This window comes from Cydia strobilella, chromosome 22, assembly GCF_947568885.1.
Source record: "Cydia strobilella chromosome 22, ilCydStro3.1, whole genome shotgun sequence".
NCBI lineage: Eukaryota > Metazoa > Arthropoda > Insecta > Lepidoptera > Tortricidae > Cydia > Cydia strobilella.
In genome coordinates, this window is record NC_086062.1 from 3,677,494 (window position 1) to 3,695,792 (window position 18,299).

An 18,299-nucleotide genomic window follows, 5' to 3' on the forward strand; every position below is an offset into this window, starting at 1 on the left:
AGAATTGATGTAAAAAATGGGCTGGTATTGATTTAAAAAAAAAACAAGTTTGGGAACAAATCAAATTATTTTATTAAATATGCGTGCGTGCGTGGCGGGGCGGCCTAGGGGTTCATGGCGTTAGCTAAAGACGCCGGTTCGAATCCGGCCTTCACCACTGGAGGGCTTTGTCAGTTTTTCTTTAATATATGCCATCTATTTCAGTTTATAAATATTGCTTACAATCAGAACAATCTATATTTACTTATACGAATGGGTAACTTAGATGACAAAAATACTTACGACCGAGTCTCGGAGAGAGTTTTACAGTTGATTTCTCTTTAAAATAGCTGTTTTCTGAATGGCTCTTACGCACATTCTGCAACCATGGTTTTCAATTGCTGAAATGACAATAGTTATTTAACAAATCAAAGCTGAATAGCATAAAGATATTATTGTAAATTGGATATAGGAGTCTTTACAAATAGGTATCTAAAAAATTGACAAGACCTACCATTTAACCGATAATCTTTGCTGCATGTATATAAGGATCAATTCATAACTGTCAAAAATCAGTTCTTACGTTACTACTACTTTATAATTATTCAGGTGTCAACAATGAATAATGATGGGTAGGCACCATATCTCAGCCGGTTATTTCACTTAATGAACTTCTCAAAATGTACATGACACACATTCCTCCCAAGTTTTCCTTTAGGTATGTTGTTTATTATTATTAACTTTAACTTTACACAGTTCAACCACTCGATTCGTGTCTTTTGGCCAGTCACTGGAAAGTAATGTAAAAATGCGTAATCTCGCTTATAATTACATACACAATACTTCGGGGTCCGCATTATTTCATTTCATCAACCAAATATGCAATATATTTTAGAACGAATGTTAAATAAACACAGCAAAAAACACAAGCTGCTGAGCTACCGAAAAAGGAAACCAAAGAAAAATAAGAAAAGAAAATACACTGGCTGTCAGTTTGCACTTTGCATGGCAGTGGCACACTAACACCAACATGAACATGTACGCCAAAAAACAATAGTACCAAAATAACAGACCAAAATAGTGTAGTATGCAGAGTATGCTTGCGTTTTTTATCGATATCGATAAAATTTAATTGGCTTACGGTAACAATAGGGAATATTACGCGAAACTATGCGCAGGTGGCGCCACAGTCTGAGGGTCTATCGCAAAACAAGAAAATCTTTTTTTTTTTAATCTTACATCTCTGTCACTCTTGCATATTCGAGTTGCATAAAGGGGCAGATAGCGAAATTTCGGATTCGTGTTTCCCGGTAGATCTTATGCTCAGAATAATGACTAAAGCATAGAAGTCGGGCAAAAATAAAAGCTTGGTAAAAGGTCTACCACTGTTTGTCTATGAGTGAGTGAGACAACAATCCGCAAGTTCTTTCGTTTTTTTCAGTATTGTCATAAGATGAACTGAGGAAAATGTCAAATGGTTCTATGTGGTTCTAATATAATCCAGCCAAATAAAATATATGTTCGTTATTTCACAGGTAGGTGTCAACTGTAACAACTTGACATAGTCGTATTATTTTAGTTGAAATATTTCGGGAATTTCAGCGGTCATCTTGGTTTATTTTAATTATATTGTTGCTATTCCTGAAAGATTGTTGAAAAGGTGCTGAGTTTTTATTTGTCATGGTTTGAAGTTCCCTTTGTGATAATGTCTTGTGTGATCGAGGGCTGTAAATCGCATACAGGAAGAAAAGAAAATACGCACGAACCGATAACCTTTAATCGGTGAGTTTTGTTCTATTTTGAAGAAATTAATTTATAGGACCTGACCCTAAACATTGAAATCGATATGTTGTTTATGTAATTATTACTTGCATTCAAGTCTATATAGATTTTTGCATATATTTTCGAACTTTTCTGCTAAGTATGAAAGGTTATATTTTTGGCATAGTGATGTATCGACCTCAGATCAATAACTGTCAATAACCTATCGACATTTACAGCTTTCTTATAGTTTGGCCCAGGACTGTCTCATTTTAATTGATGAGTACAGTCAAGGGTATAAATATATATACATTCCCAGTCTCAAAAATATGTGTACGCTAAGACAATAAAATCGTGTTCACATATTTTTGAGCCATTTGTCTGGATCGATATTTTTGCCTTCGACTGTACCTATAGTTTTCTTTGTTCTTACTTACTGACAGATTGTGTTTGCCAGACTATAGTATAATACTAAAAACCGGTCAAGTGCGGGTCGGACGCGCGCACTAAGGGTTCCGTACTTTTTAGTATTTGTTGTTATAGCGGCAACAGAAATACATCATCTGTGAAAATTTCAACTGTCTAGCTATCACGGTTCCTGAGATACAGCCTGGTGACAGACAGACGGACAGCGAAGTTTTAGTAATAGGGTCCCGTTTTTACCCTTTGGGTACGGAACCCTAATAAAAAAGACATTAATAATCATTGGTGAACTCAAACTCAAACTCAAGTGATTTATTTGTAAACATAGGTAACAGTGTTGGTCAGTACAAAAAGTATTATAGAACGCTATGCTTCGCCGACAGGCATACACATTTGAAATTAGGTATACACATACCAATTAAAATAAATTGTTGCATGCAAATACTTAACTAAAGAATGAAAATATTATATTAATAAATTATACAATAAATTGAATGAATGTTCCTTTTATTAATATTGTTGGTTTACCTATCTCACAAAACTCAACTTTTTATTTCAGATTTCCAAAGGACGAGGAATAGGGGATATTACTGCAATGTTCTGCCACCAGTGCAGCACTAGCTTTTTTAGTGCACCGTAGAGTAACTTATTCATACTGTACCTTTAGCAAATTATCAAACTTATGACACCGTACGTAAATGAGAAATAACAATCGCACTTAAACTATCGTGAGACATATTTCAAAATATTTATCAGTACGGTTAAACAACAAACAACGGAGACAAACGGAGAAATAACAAGCATATATGCATCTCTTTTCGGCATATTATCTAATTCGTAAGGAAGTAAAGGACGGGTATACATATTTGCGAAGCATCTTTGCCCGGCTTCTATGCTTTAGTCATTAGTCATTATTCTGAGGTCTTATGTAAACAAACCGCCTTAATGTATAAATGTCATATTTTATTATCTCTGAAAAGTTGTCAAAAACATGTTTAAGGTACAGTATAAAAAATTGCAGTAATATCCCCTATTTTCGTTATCAAAATTTATACGTTGGCAGTTTGGTACACCGACTTTGTCTGTACAAAAAGGCAGCAAATTTAACTTCCCATAAAAAAAATAATTTCGCGCCTTTCTACTAACAAAATGGGTGTGTTTGAGTATATGTAGGTTAGGATTGAGTACAGCATCGAGTACAAAGAATTTTAAATTATACTCTGGCAAGCCAGCTTAGTCAGTAGAAAAATATGGCAAATTTGAATAATGAAAAGTACTCCCATACAAAATTTAAATTTTGCGACTTTTCTACATCTCGTCGTTTACAGCATTTATGGTCAAAAAATATTTATAGTCTGTTCGGACAGAGAGACTAATATAACTAACCCATCCAATTATTAATCTATGTCCAGTCCTAGGATTGTTTAAAGCGGCTAACAGATTACTGCACCGCACCCATAAGTAGGAGCGAGAAAGCAATGTCTCTTTCTCGCTCTTACTTATGGGTGCGACGCACAATGACCTTGGTGCGGTGCGGTAATGTGTTAGCCGCTTAAAAGTACATAGCAGAGGGTACCCTGGGTACCTAACATATTATTGGTAGTGAATAAGGTGGTAACCTGCTAACAATAGTAACAATGTCATAACTGAAAATAATACCACATGTTTTAGACACCTCACACTGGGTTACACTACACAAACTAACATAAGTACCTTTATTATCTGAGACGGAGGCCTCAACTTGAGAATATGAGCATGATGGATGTTCATGGAAGTCTTCGCCTGAAATTGTTAAATAAATGTAATATTCAATGTCTAATAATATTTAGTATTAATTATTTTTCGATACGAATCTTTATTTATATAAATGACAATTAGACCCTTGGAATAAAATAAAAATATTTGCAATAAATTCTAAACATGAAACTTAATGGAATATAAACGGTGATCAATTAAAAATACAAAAAGTCAGGACAGCATTACGACTTATTAAAGTAAGTAAAATTATATATGTTTTTCTTAGAAATGAATGTTTATGAAGTTAGGTTTTAAGACATCAAGCCTATTATTTTAAAAATAGGCAGTTAAAATATAAACAAACTTTTCTATGAAAAAAAAATGACTCATTTTTATTTGTAAGTGATAACACTCTAATACACATACCTGGCCTTCCGATGACCAATTTTTTATCCACTATGATCAATGTGTCTTCCTCATCATCTTGGTCTTTAAAATAATTGTGGTCGCTCAGAGCATTTCGCACTAGAACGGAATTTGATCAAATGTTATAATTATAATCAAAGAGACAGTCTATGCTTGGCTTTAATTCAACAGTCTAATTAATACTTGTCAACATTAAATGTAAAAATAAATAAAATTGCCCTGAGCCCTGACAAAAATTAATATATGATTTCAACATATATACTGTTGCCCAGCAGTGGGATACCAAAGTAGGCTAATAAAAAAAACTTTCCTTGTGCTGGGAAGGGGGCAAAAATCTTCGAAAATTGCGTTACGTAATATTTGAACGCCCCCTGTGGTGAAAATTTTTCTTTCACTTGGTGGCAAAATTTGTTTAACCTTCGTTCGTGCCTTGAAACCCTCGCAATGCTCAAAATTCCATTTTTCGGATCACTCGCTACACTCATGGAACAATTTTGGAATCTTTCACTTGCTTGTGTATCAATATTAGCATGAGAGGATAAACAACAACTTTGCCCCCTTTTAAAACAAATAACTATTTAGAAAATACATTAATAAATACTATTTAAAGTTTCAAGTACCTATGTTGGTCATGTTAGTGTATGTAAAAATAAATACCTATTTATTTACATAGTAGAATTATCATGAATTATCATAGAAGTTGGTACTCACCTGTTCCAACTGCTGCAAGGGGTTCACCGTGTGTTATTTCGTCATCCGTAAATAGGCAAGGATACGAAAACCGAAGCCTTTTGCCTTTAAACTTGTCAAACTGATGTTTGTCGAAATGTTTTTCACACACGCGTTTCCTGAGCAGTTGCTCTTTTGACAGACCGAGAAGAAGAGGATTCGTAGGCACAAGAAAAGACATCCACAAATTCCTAAGCATATCCTTCTTAGGAAATACAAAAAGTCGATGTGTCTCATTTGTTGCTTTACAACCACTAACACAACACTTTAGTCTCATGGTGATTTTTATTGCACTAAACTTGGACAAAGACAAACCTAGGAGACACACTAAACACCGGCATACTGGACTTCGAAAGCCGTCAAATTTTTTTAAAATTTATGATGGCTTTCAAGTTGGCAGGGGCGAGGCACGACGCGATGGTAGCGCCAAATCGGCCGTTTTGGGAGTTGAGCTGTCATAGCCCTTATTCTGTTTATTTTCACAGTTCACCTGCTAAATAAGTTTCTTCCCATCACTCACTGGAAGGTAATGTAAAATTCTTCTTGTAACTTATTATTACATGGCAAGCACTTGGGTTTCGTTTTTTACACAATGACATCAACTCAAAGTACCTTAGTCAACTATTAGGTTAGGTTTTTAGGTTAGTAAATGACATTGACATATATCAAGACATGGCAAGGCCACAGGAATTAACAGACGTCCTTAAATCCCTAACAGACTACCGTACCGTACCGCGACCTGGGTGCGTTGTACGTGCATTAAGGGCGCGCTATAAGTTAGAGCGAAAAAGAGATATTTTGACCGCACCAAGGTAGCGATGCAGTGCAGTAGACTGTAACGGTTTTTAAAGTCAGCTGGCTTGGCTTTTATGTAACGATCTTACGATATACAGAAGCAACGCAAATGTAGTGCGCTTAACATACGCTTAACGACAAAATATCGAAATTTCATACAATGTTAATTATACTTTTAAATGATTCTACATACTAAAGCCCGCTCCAGACTACGCGGCGCGAAGCCGCGAACGCGAGTGTGGAGTCGATTTCGCCGATTAGCGAACTAGACTCCACACTCGCGTTTGCGGCTTCGCGCCGCCATTCGCGCACGAGTGAGGAAGGGGCTTAAGAATTCTATTTTTTTTAATCCAGGCCAAAATAATATTTATAAATGTCCAGATTTTTATAGTTTGGCACAGGACTGTTAGATTTCAAAATGAGACAGAGAGAATCATACTGTCTTTATCTAACGCTTTTTTTTGTTCTTAAGCGCTCTCCAGACTGTGCGTGAATCGCAGCGCGAGATCGCGAAGAGAACATTCGTGATTTCGCGACGTTGACGTATGACTAGACTCGCACAACTTAACGGCGATTTCGCAGTTTGGTTTGCGGCAAGATGGCGGAAAAGCATCAGCTGATCGAGTTTAACAGTTATCTACGGCATCATACGTGATTTAGTTGTTTTTCCATTTTGTTTTGTCATCATCATAATATATATTTAAGAGTTACTCTTGTCGGTGGTGCGATTTCCATGTGTATCGGTAGAGGCTTCTCCTTGACAGCCTGATACGACACGACGTTGAGTTTCCCCTTTACTTGATATATGTATGTTCTCCTTGGTCTTGGTGGTGGTTGTTTGTTTTGTCGTAAAGCCGTAAAATATAGCCGCTTAATACAATATAATTAATATTTATCTTTCCACTGATGAGCCAAAACAGCGTGTGATGTGGAGTCTTCCAAGTTCAAGCTTCGCGCGTCCTTCGACGCGGGCCGAAAAACCGATAAAAACGGGGACAAGGCGCAAAGGCGTGTTCAATCTGCGAAATCGGAGCCACACTCGCGTTCGCGGCTTCGCGCCGCGATTCGCGCACGAGTGTGGAGGGCCCTTTACTTACTGGCATTGCATAATTTTGAAAACATTGAATTTGAAATACAATTTGATTATTAAAACATTTTTGTAATTCTCTTTACTTTCATAGAGTTAAACCAAGACAAGTCTGCAACGATTTTGATAGCGCACGCAGTGCAAGTGTTATACGTCATATATTCATAGAAGTTTGACGCTTAAAATAATACTTGCACTGCGTGTGCTATCAAAATCGTTGCAGACTTTTCTTGGTCTAACTCTAAAGCCCGCTATAGACTACGCGGCGGGAAGCCGCGAACGCGAGTGTGGAGTCGATCTCGCTGATTAGCGAACTAGACTCCACATTCGCGTTCGCGCCGCGATTCGCGCACGAGTGTGGAGGGGCTTAAAATATACAAGGCATAACAGACTACCGCACCGCACCGCGACCGGGGTGCGGCCACAAATATATTCCCTTTTAAGTCCGCCTATTGTGACGGTCGGTAACTCGGTAACTGCAGAACCCTAAAGTCATAGTTTGATCCAATGGTTAACTGGTAGAGGATGCTTGTGCCTTGTGTCCAGCTTTTGGATAAGTCATTATTATCTCTTACCTGCATCATATTTCCTTCGCGATATTCTGTCTTGGGATTTTTCAGCAATGGCCGGACATGTTTCGGTAGATCCAGATGGCAGAGGTATTTCTGGTATGTCAACTACAAGCCTATATGGTCCCGGTAAATTTCTGATGTCTGTCAATGAAACAGGTTGAACATATTCCCTTTGCGGATGAGTATAGCAGTGATCGGCCTGTACGAATGTAGAACTGTTTTGCCGTATACCTGGAATACAGATTTCAATATTGTCAGTACAATTTACTTATAGACCTGTACCAATAACTTCTGAGGTTATAAGAATATTAATGTTGCTTATTTTTTATATATAGTTTCCAGACCATATACTAAACCTAAAAATAATATTTTGTGTCATCCTAGGTATTTGCTTAGGTAGAAATTTATTTATATTTCTTTTTTCAATCAGCATTCTGTAAAAAAAATATTCGAGACGAAATTCTTTGTTTCCCTGTAAAGGCAAAGTGGCTTCCGACGTACACACGCATTTTGTGTCATTTTCATCCACGGGTATAATGGCATTTAATAAATACCTAATATTGATCCTAAAACGCCTAAAAAAATATTAGAGTCGGTAAGTGAAGTGTTGTACTTTACAGAACATTGTTATATGTTATTCAAACAAATCTGTGTCAAATTCATCCACCGCTTTTATTTAAAAAAAATTTTTTTCTAATTAACACCCTGTATCTGCCACAAAAAAAAATTCATATTATTAAGTTTACGTCTACAATATTATAATACCACATTGAGACATCATTCATAATTTGGGTCATTTTGATCCACGGTTTTTTTACTATCTGGCAAAATAAAACTCAATTGAGCAAGAAGGGCGTGCGCGGGGAAGGGTACCTACGCGGGTGGGGTGCTTATTATACTTGCCGCAATATCAGCTGGCGACTGAGATCTTAATACTATCTCCTTTACCCTTGTTAAGACCAACCAAGAGATGGCATTATGAGCTGTCTCGCCACTTAGTTTTGCGATACAGTGTATTTATTTCATTCGGAGGCATAATTACATTGTCTTATCAATCTTACCGTAGTAGGTATATAAATATAATTAAAAATAAACTGTAGGCTGCACTCCTCATACTGACCAACATTTGTGACGTTCCTAATCAAAAGGTACCACTTTCTCTGACAGGTTATTTGTATAAAGATATAATCAAATTTCGTCTTTATGGTAAACGACAAAGTGGTACCTACCTTTTGATTGAGAATGTCACAACAGCGACTTAAAAATTACTTTTGTTTCGATTTTTAGTAGACTTTTTAAGTTTATTTTAAGACGCAATTTATTGTGATTTTTGTTATGTTTAAGCGTGGCAAGCAACATTAATTACATTGATGATGATGTTCATTAAATACAATATTTTTTCATACTATACTGAACTGTCACCCTATACATGAGAATGAACAGCGCCCTCTTGACAATGATCATATATTACTGGTCAGACTTTAATATGTGTCATAATTTAGTAAAGTCCCCTTTGTGGATTCTAAGTTTCCGAGTTACAGCAGTTTAGTGAAAGCGTTTTTTTTTAATATAAATTAAGGGTTGAATAAAGAGGAAAGAAAATTTGATTATTTTTGCGCTACGACGCACGGTTTAGGAGATACAGCCCTATTAAGTTTTTTTTATTGTTTTTTTCTTTTTTTCTTTTTTACATTGTGTTTTTTATATATTACTTTGGGGTTCCATAAAGGGGAACGAAAATTTTATTATTTTTGCGCTACGACGCATGGTTTAGGAGATACAGCCCTATAAAGTTTTTTTTTTTAAATTTTTTTAAATATAAATTTTGCGTTTTTTTAAATATAAATTATGGGTTGCATAAAGGGGAACGAAAATTTTATTGTTTTTGCGGTACCACGTACGGTTTAGGAGATACAGCTCTATAAAGTTTTTTTTCCTGGTTTTTTTTTGTTTTTTGTTAAGTATTAATTACGGGTTTCTTAAAGGGGTTTTTAAATTATTTTTGCGCTACGACGCATGGTTTAAGAGATACAGCCCTATAATGATTTTTTTTTTAATTTTGCGGTTTTTTTTTTAAATATAAATTATGGGTTGCATAAAGGGGAACGAAAATTTTATTGTTTTTGCGGTACCACGCACGGTTTAGGAGATACAGCTCTATAAAGTTTTTTTTCCTGGTTTTTTTTTTGTTTTTTGTTAAGTATTAATTACGGGTTTCTTAAAGGGGTTTTTAAATTATTTTTGCGCTACGACGCATGGTTTAAGAGATACAGCCCTATAATGATTTTTTTTTTTAATTTTGCGTTTTTTTTTAAATATAAATTATGGGTTGCATAAAGGGGAACGAAAATTTTATTATTTTTGCCCTACGACGCATGGTTTAGGAGATACAGCCCTATAAAGATTTTTTTTTTAAATTTTGCGTTTTTTTTTAATATTAATTATGGGTTGCATAAAGGGGAACGAAAATTTTATTGTTTTTGCGGTACCACGCACGGTTTAGGAGATACAGCTCTATAAAGTTTTTTTTCCTGGTTTTTTTTGTTTTTTTTTTAAGTATTAATTACGGGTTTCTTAAAGGGGTTTTTTTTAATTATTTTTGCGCTACGACGCATGGTTTAAGAGATACAGCCCTATAATAAATTTTTTTTTAAATTTTGCGGTTTTTTTTTTAATATAAATTATGGGTTGCATAAAGGGGAACGAAAATTTTATTATTTTTGCGCCACCACGCACGGTTTAGGAGATATTATATCTATATATATATATAGCTATAATAGCTCTATAAAGTTTTTTTTCCTGTTTTTTTTTTTAAGTTTTAATTAAGGGTTTCTTAAAGGGGAACGAAAATTTGATTATTTTTGTGCTACGATGCACGGTTTAGGAGATGCAGCCCTATAAAGATTGTTTTTGTTGTTTTTTTTTTTCATTGTGTTTTTTGTATATTATTTTGGGGTTCCACAAAGGGGAACGAAATTTTGATTATTTTTGCGCTACGACGGTTTAGGAGATACAGCCCTATAAAGTTTTTTTTGTTTTTTTTTTTTATTGTGTTTTTTGTATATTACTTTGGGGTTCCGTAAAGGGGAACGAAAATTTTATTATTTTTGCGCTACGACGCACGGTTTAGGAGATACAGCCCTAAAATGATTTTTTTTCCACTTTCTTTTTTGCGTTTTTCAATCTTAATTAGGGGTTTCTTAAAAGGATTTTTTTAATTATTTTTGCGCTACGATGCACGGTGTAGGAGATACAGTCCTATAAAGTTTTTTTGTTATTTTTTTTCTTTTTTTTCATTGTGTTTTTAGTATATTACTTTGGGGCTTCATAAAGGGGAACGAAATTTTTATTATTTTTGCGCCACCACGCACGGTTTAGGAGATATTATATCTATATATATAGCTATAATAGCTCTATAAAGTTTTTTTTCCTGGTTTTTTTAAGTTTTAATTAAGGGTTTCTTAAGGGGAACGAAAATTTGATTATTTTTGTGCTACGATGCACGGTTTAGGAGATGCAGCCCTATAAAGATTTTTTCCTCTTTTTTTTCTTTTTTGCGTTTTTAAATCTTAATTAGGGGCTTCTTAAAGGGGAGCGAAAATTTGATTATTTTTGCGCTACGATGCACGATATAGGAGATACAGCTAATACAGCCCTATAAAGATTTTGTTTCTTTTTTTTTCATTGTATTTTTCATGTATTACTTTTGGGTTACATAAAGGGGAACGAAAATTTTATTATTTTTGCGCTACGACGCATGGTTTAGGAGATACAGTCCTATATATTTTTTTACAGTACATATGGTGCTACTTTCTCGCACTAGTGCGTAAAAGAGCACTTTTCGTGCATATGTCGAAAGTTTAAAGGGCCATATGTACTGTAAAACGTTGTACGATACACGTGCGAATAGGTAATTCGCAACTCGTGTCGATTTAAAACACTCCCTGCAGTCGTGTTTTAATTTATCGCCACTCGTTTCGAATTTCCTCTTTTCCGCACTTGTATCGTAAATAACTATTACAATGCATGTGCTCGAAAAGTGCGTTTCCTACGGAGCCATATCGTGCGGAAAGTACTGCTTTTCCGCACAAGTGCTTTTTGTTTTCAATTTTTTTTTACAGTACATATGGTGCTACTTTCTCGCACTAGTGCGGAAAAGAGCACTTACCGTGCATATGTCGAAAGTTTAAAGGGCCATATGTACTGTAAAACGTACGATACACGTGCGAATAGGTAATTCGCAACTCGTGTCGATTTAAAACACTCCTTTTAATAATTAAACTTATTTGCCATGACATGTTTTTTTATTTACTCGCACAATGCATAGTAAAACATTGTATGATACACGTGCGTAAAGATGATTTCCGCACTTGTTGCATAAATAGCAATTTTTTTTTATCAAAGAATGAAAGAAAGTCACGGTATTAATAACCAAATTTTACTTTATTGGTACCTTTTCCCTATCACTGTCACAAATGTATGTGGCGTTCACGTAAACGCGATATTTTTAAGATTTCCCTGCGCAATGTTGCCAGCTCGCTCGCAAATCAAACATGTACTTACAGTTCTTTTGCATAATGGTGACATTGTACAATATCTATGAGTTTTAAATAGGTAAAAGATAATTCGACGCATTCTTTGCTTGCTTGTTGCTTGTTGTTGTGTTGTTTGCGTAACTTCTTTGAATAAGTTGCGTTAATTTGTCACAAGTGCGATTACCATGAAATTAAAAGGGAGCTAGCCTGTATCGACTGGCAGCGACTGCTATCGAATGCCGATGTGGACGTGGCTGTACTAATCTTCCAAGATAAGCTTAATGACATCATTAAGAGGCATACACCTCTGAAAAGAGCCAGGTCACAAGCCTTTCCGTGTTGGTTTAGCCCTTTTTTAATTCGTTGCTTAAAAGAAAAGCTAAAATTCCATAGACGTTATAAAAAATTTGGTAATCCACTTGACTATAACACGTTTGATCTTCTTAGAACAAGATGTAAGAAACTAATTGACGAATGTTATAAAGCCTACATAGAGTCAGTTCAAGTCTCAATTAAACAAAATATCAAACATTTCTGGAAATATGTTAATGACAAAAAATCTACTAACTGTTTCCCTGTCACTATGAAATTTAATAACCTAGTTTCATCAAACGCGAAGGAAGTCGCGGAAATGTTTTCTAATTACTTTGGTTCTGTCTTCGAGAAACCTTCGAGTTGCGGTACCAGCGACTTCCCAGCGTTACCATCTAATAATATCAGCCTAAGTGACACTTATATTAGCATTGACCAAATCAAAGCAAAAATCCAAGGACTTGACTGTAACAAGGGCGCCGGCCCGGACGGTATTCCCCCGTCTTTTATAAAAAAATGCTGCGAGGAGCTTTGTCAACCTCTCTACATAATTTTTAATCGATCCATCAAGAGCGGTACTTTCCCTTCCCCGTGGAAAATTGCTCATATTATTCCAATCCATAAATCGGGCGATAGCAGTCACTGTAACAATTACAGGCCTATTAGTATACTTTCAGCATTTTCTAAATTATTTGAATCAGTTATGTATTGCTCCTTTTACTCTCATTTTAAAACTACAATCTCTCCTAATCAGCACGGCTTTGTTTCTAGCAGATCGACTGTTAGCAATCTACTAATATACAAAAATTATATCTGCGGGGCATTCGCTAAAAAAACTCAAGTAGATTCAATATATACAGATTTTTCCAAGGCCTTTGATAAAGTCGATCACACTATCTTAATAAATAAATTGGAAGGCTATGGAATACACGGTAACTTGCTAAGGTGGATTAAATCTTACCTAGAAAACAGAAGTCAGCTTGTAAGTGTCAAAGGTCATCTGTCTGCGCCAATGAAAGCTACCTCGGGCGTTCCTCAAGGATCGCACCTGGGTCCTCTTCTCTTTGTTGTTTTTATTAATGACCTAGTCGAGCGTCTGTCGTGTCCATGCTTACTGTACGCAGATGACCTCAAGATCTACTCAACAATAACTAACGTCCAAAACTGTGAAATCCTTCAGAGTAATCTGAATGCAATTGCAGAATGGTGCATCTCCAATCGTATGTTCCTAAATACGGATAAATGTTACGTAATTTCTTTCTCAACGTCAAAACAAAAGTTAATTTTTAATTATTCTCTAAATAATTTCACGCTTAATCGTACATCCGTAATTAGGGACCTTGGTATCTGCTTTGACGAAAAATTAACATTCCAATCTCACTATGAGTACTTGATTTCAAAAGGTTTCAAGATTAATGGTTTTATATCTCGCTTTACCAAGGATTTAAAAAACTCATACGTTTTAAAATACTTATACTGTTCCTTGGTTAGGAGCACTTTAAGAGTATGGATCTGTTATATGGGCACCTTATTACAACACTCACGTCGACAGGTTAGAAAAAGTGCAAAAGCAGTTTCTTAATATCCTCAGCTTCAGGCTCCAGCTTGGTCGCAGCCTCAGATCATATGCCAGCAGGCTCAAGTACTTCAATATTCCATCCCTTGCAAATCGCAGGAAGTGCAGCGAACTGTTAATACTTTACAAAATTGTACACTCCAAAATTGACTGTCCCACCCTTCTTTCTCTTCTAAATTTTGTCACTCGATACAAATCTCGCAACCCCTCACTCAAAATATTTCATCTACAGATCTACAAAAACAACACATCATTTTATAATCCCATAACAAGAATGTGTCGCTTATATAACGAAACCGTTACCGAGAATCCGTCCTTAGATATATTTGAATGCAGCTTATCCACATTCAAAAATAAAATCCGCAAAATTTTGTGTCCATAGGCTGCGTTCATAATTGTAATTTCCGTAAACGCTTTTTGATTAATTAATTAGTTGAAAATATTTAGTATAATTTAGTTTTAGTTTTAGACTTAGGTAGATTAATTACTAGCGCACGCAACTCTGTAAACTGGATCTTGCTACTGTTTATTTTACTTTTCTGTCCATAATCTTGTGTAGAAATGGCATCTCACCTCCCTAGCAATAAATTGTAACTAAATCTTCTAATCCTTCTGTGCACACATGCTTAGAGTTATAGTCTAGATCTGAACTGTATGCTAATATTGTATTAATTTCTGAAATTGTCTGTAACTTGTTTTGTGAGCCAAATAAATAAAATAAAAATAAAAAATTTGGCGCACAGGCGAAGTAAACATGCGTTGCGTACGGCAAGGTCACGCCGCGGCCCCACCCTGCACGGCCTCCGTTGCCCATTCAGACCGCCCGCTAGCTTCGTTTGAACGCAAATAATATTTTTGTAATATTTGTTTATGCAGTGGATGCAAGTGACACAAATTCATACATCTTATTTATCCCGCATTTCAAATTAATAAGATGTAAACTCTAATATCTTTAATATTCTTTTGTAACGGTGACAGCCTGTTACAACAAAATCATCAAATATCTTATGAAGCTATGCCTTAATAAGACACAAAATCATTTAATGGACCTATTTAAACGATTAAATTCGACCTAAGTAATTTTTTTTAACTCTAATTTTTTTTTGTGTCATTTAGAATATTATGACATAGTATCAGATTGCAGTGGACGTAATTGACACAAACTATGTTTTCACACTAAAAACACTATCCTAAATGCAACACAGTTACATGTTTTCTCTCGAATTTTTTTTTTCTCCAAGATAATTCAAAATAAAAAATAATTACCACAAAATAACAAATTACTAGAAAAGCAAATTATATATATGACACAAAACAAAATGTAAGATTTACATCTTAACAAAGTATTCATAAGCGAAAACAGAATTGACTTTAATATTTTTATAACCTAGGGGTCAAAATATAGCCAGCGGTACAGGTCTATTAGGTCAATCAGGTCATAAGTTCTGTCACAAAGGTTTTGACTGATAAAAAAAGTATAGGTACTGATCCATGGAAACATGTCAAGCAATCATCGACTTTATAAACGTGAGTGACCCGGTTTAATATATTATATATTTAATAGGTACAGATCCCTTATTATTCAAATATATAAGTTGAAAGGTTATTTAATGCTGAATTACTTACAATAAAATTTAACATAATTTGCTGTCTCAGTTTTGCATAATTCTATATAATATTCCGAAAAAAGTTATAAAAAACTGTGTGCAAAAAATACGCGGCCCCTTCAAGGTGAGATTGATCCCTATTTAATTATTTTTCTTTTTTATATGGTTGAATCTTACATAAAACTAAATGCTGCTGGTGATAAAATAACATTCTAATAAAGTAGCACCTATTTTATTAATGTGACACTGATTTTTACTCTCTTTTGTGAAGTATAATTTTTCACAATCCAGCCGCGTATTTGCGTCTAACAACAATCCCAAAGTAGACAAGTAGTAACCATAAGTCGCATTCTTATGAATTCTTTCATTAAGAGACAATTACGGGACAGGTGAAACTAACTAAAAGCTTGTAATAGGTATATGAACTATCTTTCGATATTTACCCGATTTTAAGACCGCAGTTGACCTATCATTTCGGTTGGAAGGTCAGATGGCCATCGCTTTTGTACAAAGTATAATAGGTTGCCAAGCACAACTCCGGCTTCCTAAACCGTTGCCGCAAGGAAAATCGAGGAAAGCGATAGGAAGATGATGAGTTGGTTTTTTTATTATTATTTAATAAGCAGGCAGGCAGTTATGGCAACTGATAGTTTAGTTTAGTTTATTCATTTCGCAATACAATGTTCGTTGTTAATGTAAGAGAATACAATTAAGCAATTACTTGTCCTATAGCGATCGTCGGATACAAAGAAAAATAATTCAATTACAATTTATAAGTATTCTTATGTTTAGGAGGAGTCAATATGCAATGGTATATAGATCTATCACAATATCTTAGTCATGTCAAATTATATGGCCTGTATCCAGTAATCATACAGATATGTAGTTATCATGAACGAGTATTAGATGTAGTGGTATGCTTGTCTAATTTATTATGCAACAAAAATAAATTTAAATAAAACTGTACTTACGATGTAAATTTACTGATGGGATTGCTGACATCTTTAAACGTCTTCCAGACATCTTGTGTTTAGGATGAAAATGTTGGTCACAGACTCTTTTATTCTTGTATATTTTTATACAATCACTATATTTAAGTTTTTCTCCAATGACTGACACCCAAGAAGCAAACAAATCAGGGTGTTTCTCGGGATGAGGAAAGCGATGTGCGGGTACACCAAAAGTGACTGAAAGGTAATTAAAACATGTTATATTTTTTTACAGATTGAGTTGGTTGCACTACCTCATAAGTTATATTAATCTCTGCTTACGAAAGAATAAGCAAGATCTACACCTTTAGAAAGTATTGAAAGAAACTTAACTGATTATTATGTTATGTGGTGTGGTACTTTTTGGTTTTTCTATGTTAACGATTTTGTTAGGTAAGTGAATATAACTTACCTAAAGGGTCACAGCCATAAACACAATGCCTTTTCGGAATTTCACTCATATTGAAACAAAAACAAGTAAAACTCAATAGAAACTGGGATACGACACTTACAAACGAAAACAAATTAACAAGAACTTTTGCAATAACACGAGAAACCTTCCACGAGCCAAGCGCGTAAGCGTAAACCAGTTTACAAAGATTTGTATTTTGACATTGACTATCTTCTATCTTGAGTAATTTTTGACATGACAAGATTGACAAGCAACATGGCTGCCTATCTCAGCTGTTTAGTTTAGTACTTTAGCCAGCCGCTGGAGGCGCTGTCGGCTAAAAGAAAAAAACCGGCCAAGTGCGAGTCGGACTCGCGCACGGTTCTGTACTTTTTATTATTAGTATTTGTTGTTATAGCGGCAACAGAAATAAAAACCTGTCCTGAAACCTGAAACTTGTGTGTGTGTGTGATCTGTGAAAATTTCAACTGTCTAGCTATCACGGTTCATGAGATACAGCCTGGTGACAGACAGCGGAGTCTTAGTAATAGGGTCCCATTTTTACCCTTTGGGTACGGAACCCTAAAAATTAAAATGTTGCCTGCTTAAATAAACCTCGTGGGTCTAAATGTACATTAAAATGTACATATTCATTGCAATCTAATTTGAACGTTTTGAAGAAACAAATAAAGTAGCATTTCTTTTCTGTCACTGCGTTGTAAAACAAACGCACCGCACCAAGGTCATTGTGCGACGTACCCATTAGTAAGAGCGAGAAAGAGATATCGCTTTCTCGCTCTTACTTATGGATGCGTATAAGATGTGTGAAGTCCGGTTTACATTCGCGTGCGAGCCACGAGCCACACCACGAGATGCGAGTGTAAACGGTCGGCTCGTGGCTCGTCTCCCTGGCTCCCTGCCTCCCTCTTCGAGCCTACCGTTTACACTCGCGTCTCGTGGTGCGGCTCGGCTCGTGGCTCGCATGCGAAAGTAAACCGGACTTGAAGCGCTTTAGGCGGTTTTCCGCCGTTCATACCACAGACCTAAAATTTTTATGCTTGTGGTTCATACATAATCAGATCACAGACCTAGCATTACATAGATGTGCTATACGGTGGTTCCATAAGAGCATCTCATTTGGTCAAATGGGTGAGGTGCAAAGAGTAGTATCCATACTAATATTATAAATGCGACAGTGTGTCTGTCTGTCTGTCTGTTACCTCTTCACGCTTAAACCTCTGAACCGATTTAGTTGAAATTTGGTATAGAGATAGTTTGTGTCCCGGTAAAGGACATAGGGTAGTTTTTATCCCAAAAATCATCCTTTAAGAGGATGAAAAGGGGGGTGGAAGTTTGTATGCGGAATAGATAAAAAACAGA

At 35.5% G+C, this 18,299-nt stretch overlaps 2 protein-coding genes across 4 annotated transcripts in view; both read right to left on the reverse strand.

Annotated features, from left to right (window-relative positions):
• The window catches only part of LOC134751369 (uncharacterized), a 40,482-nt gene that overhangs the window by 20,952 nt on the left and 1,231 nt on the right, over positions 1–18,299 (reverse strand). For 2 of the 3 annotated variants that reach the window (XM_063686713.1, XM_063686712.1), the window contains exons 3-4: positions 16,511–16,726; positions 7,513–7,740 (exon numbers count right to left, since the gene is read on the reverse strand). The exons of the other annotated variant lie outside the window; for it this stretch is intronic. In XM_063686713.1, coding sequence (XP_063542783.1) covers positions 7,513–7,740; positions 16,511–16,726 — 444 coding nt within the window. The remainder of the gene's footprint in view (positions 1–7,512; positions 7,741–16,510; positions 16,727–18,299) is intronic. 3 annotated transcript variants of the gene reach the window in all.
• Positions 304–5,633, reverse strand: LOC134751589 (uncharacterized). The gene is made up of 4 exons (XM_063687063.1): positions 5,038–5,633; positions 4,327–4,425; positions 3,823–3,945; positions 304–380 (listed from the first exon to the last, which is right to left on the reverse strand). Exons 1-4 carry the CDS (start codon positions 5,330–5,332, stop codon positions 304–306), a joined length of 594 nt encoding a protein of 197 aa, XP_063543133.1. The 5' UTR covers positions 5,333–5,633.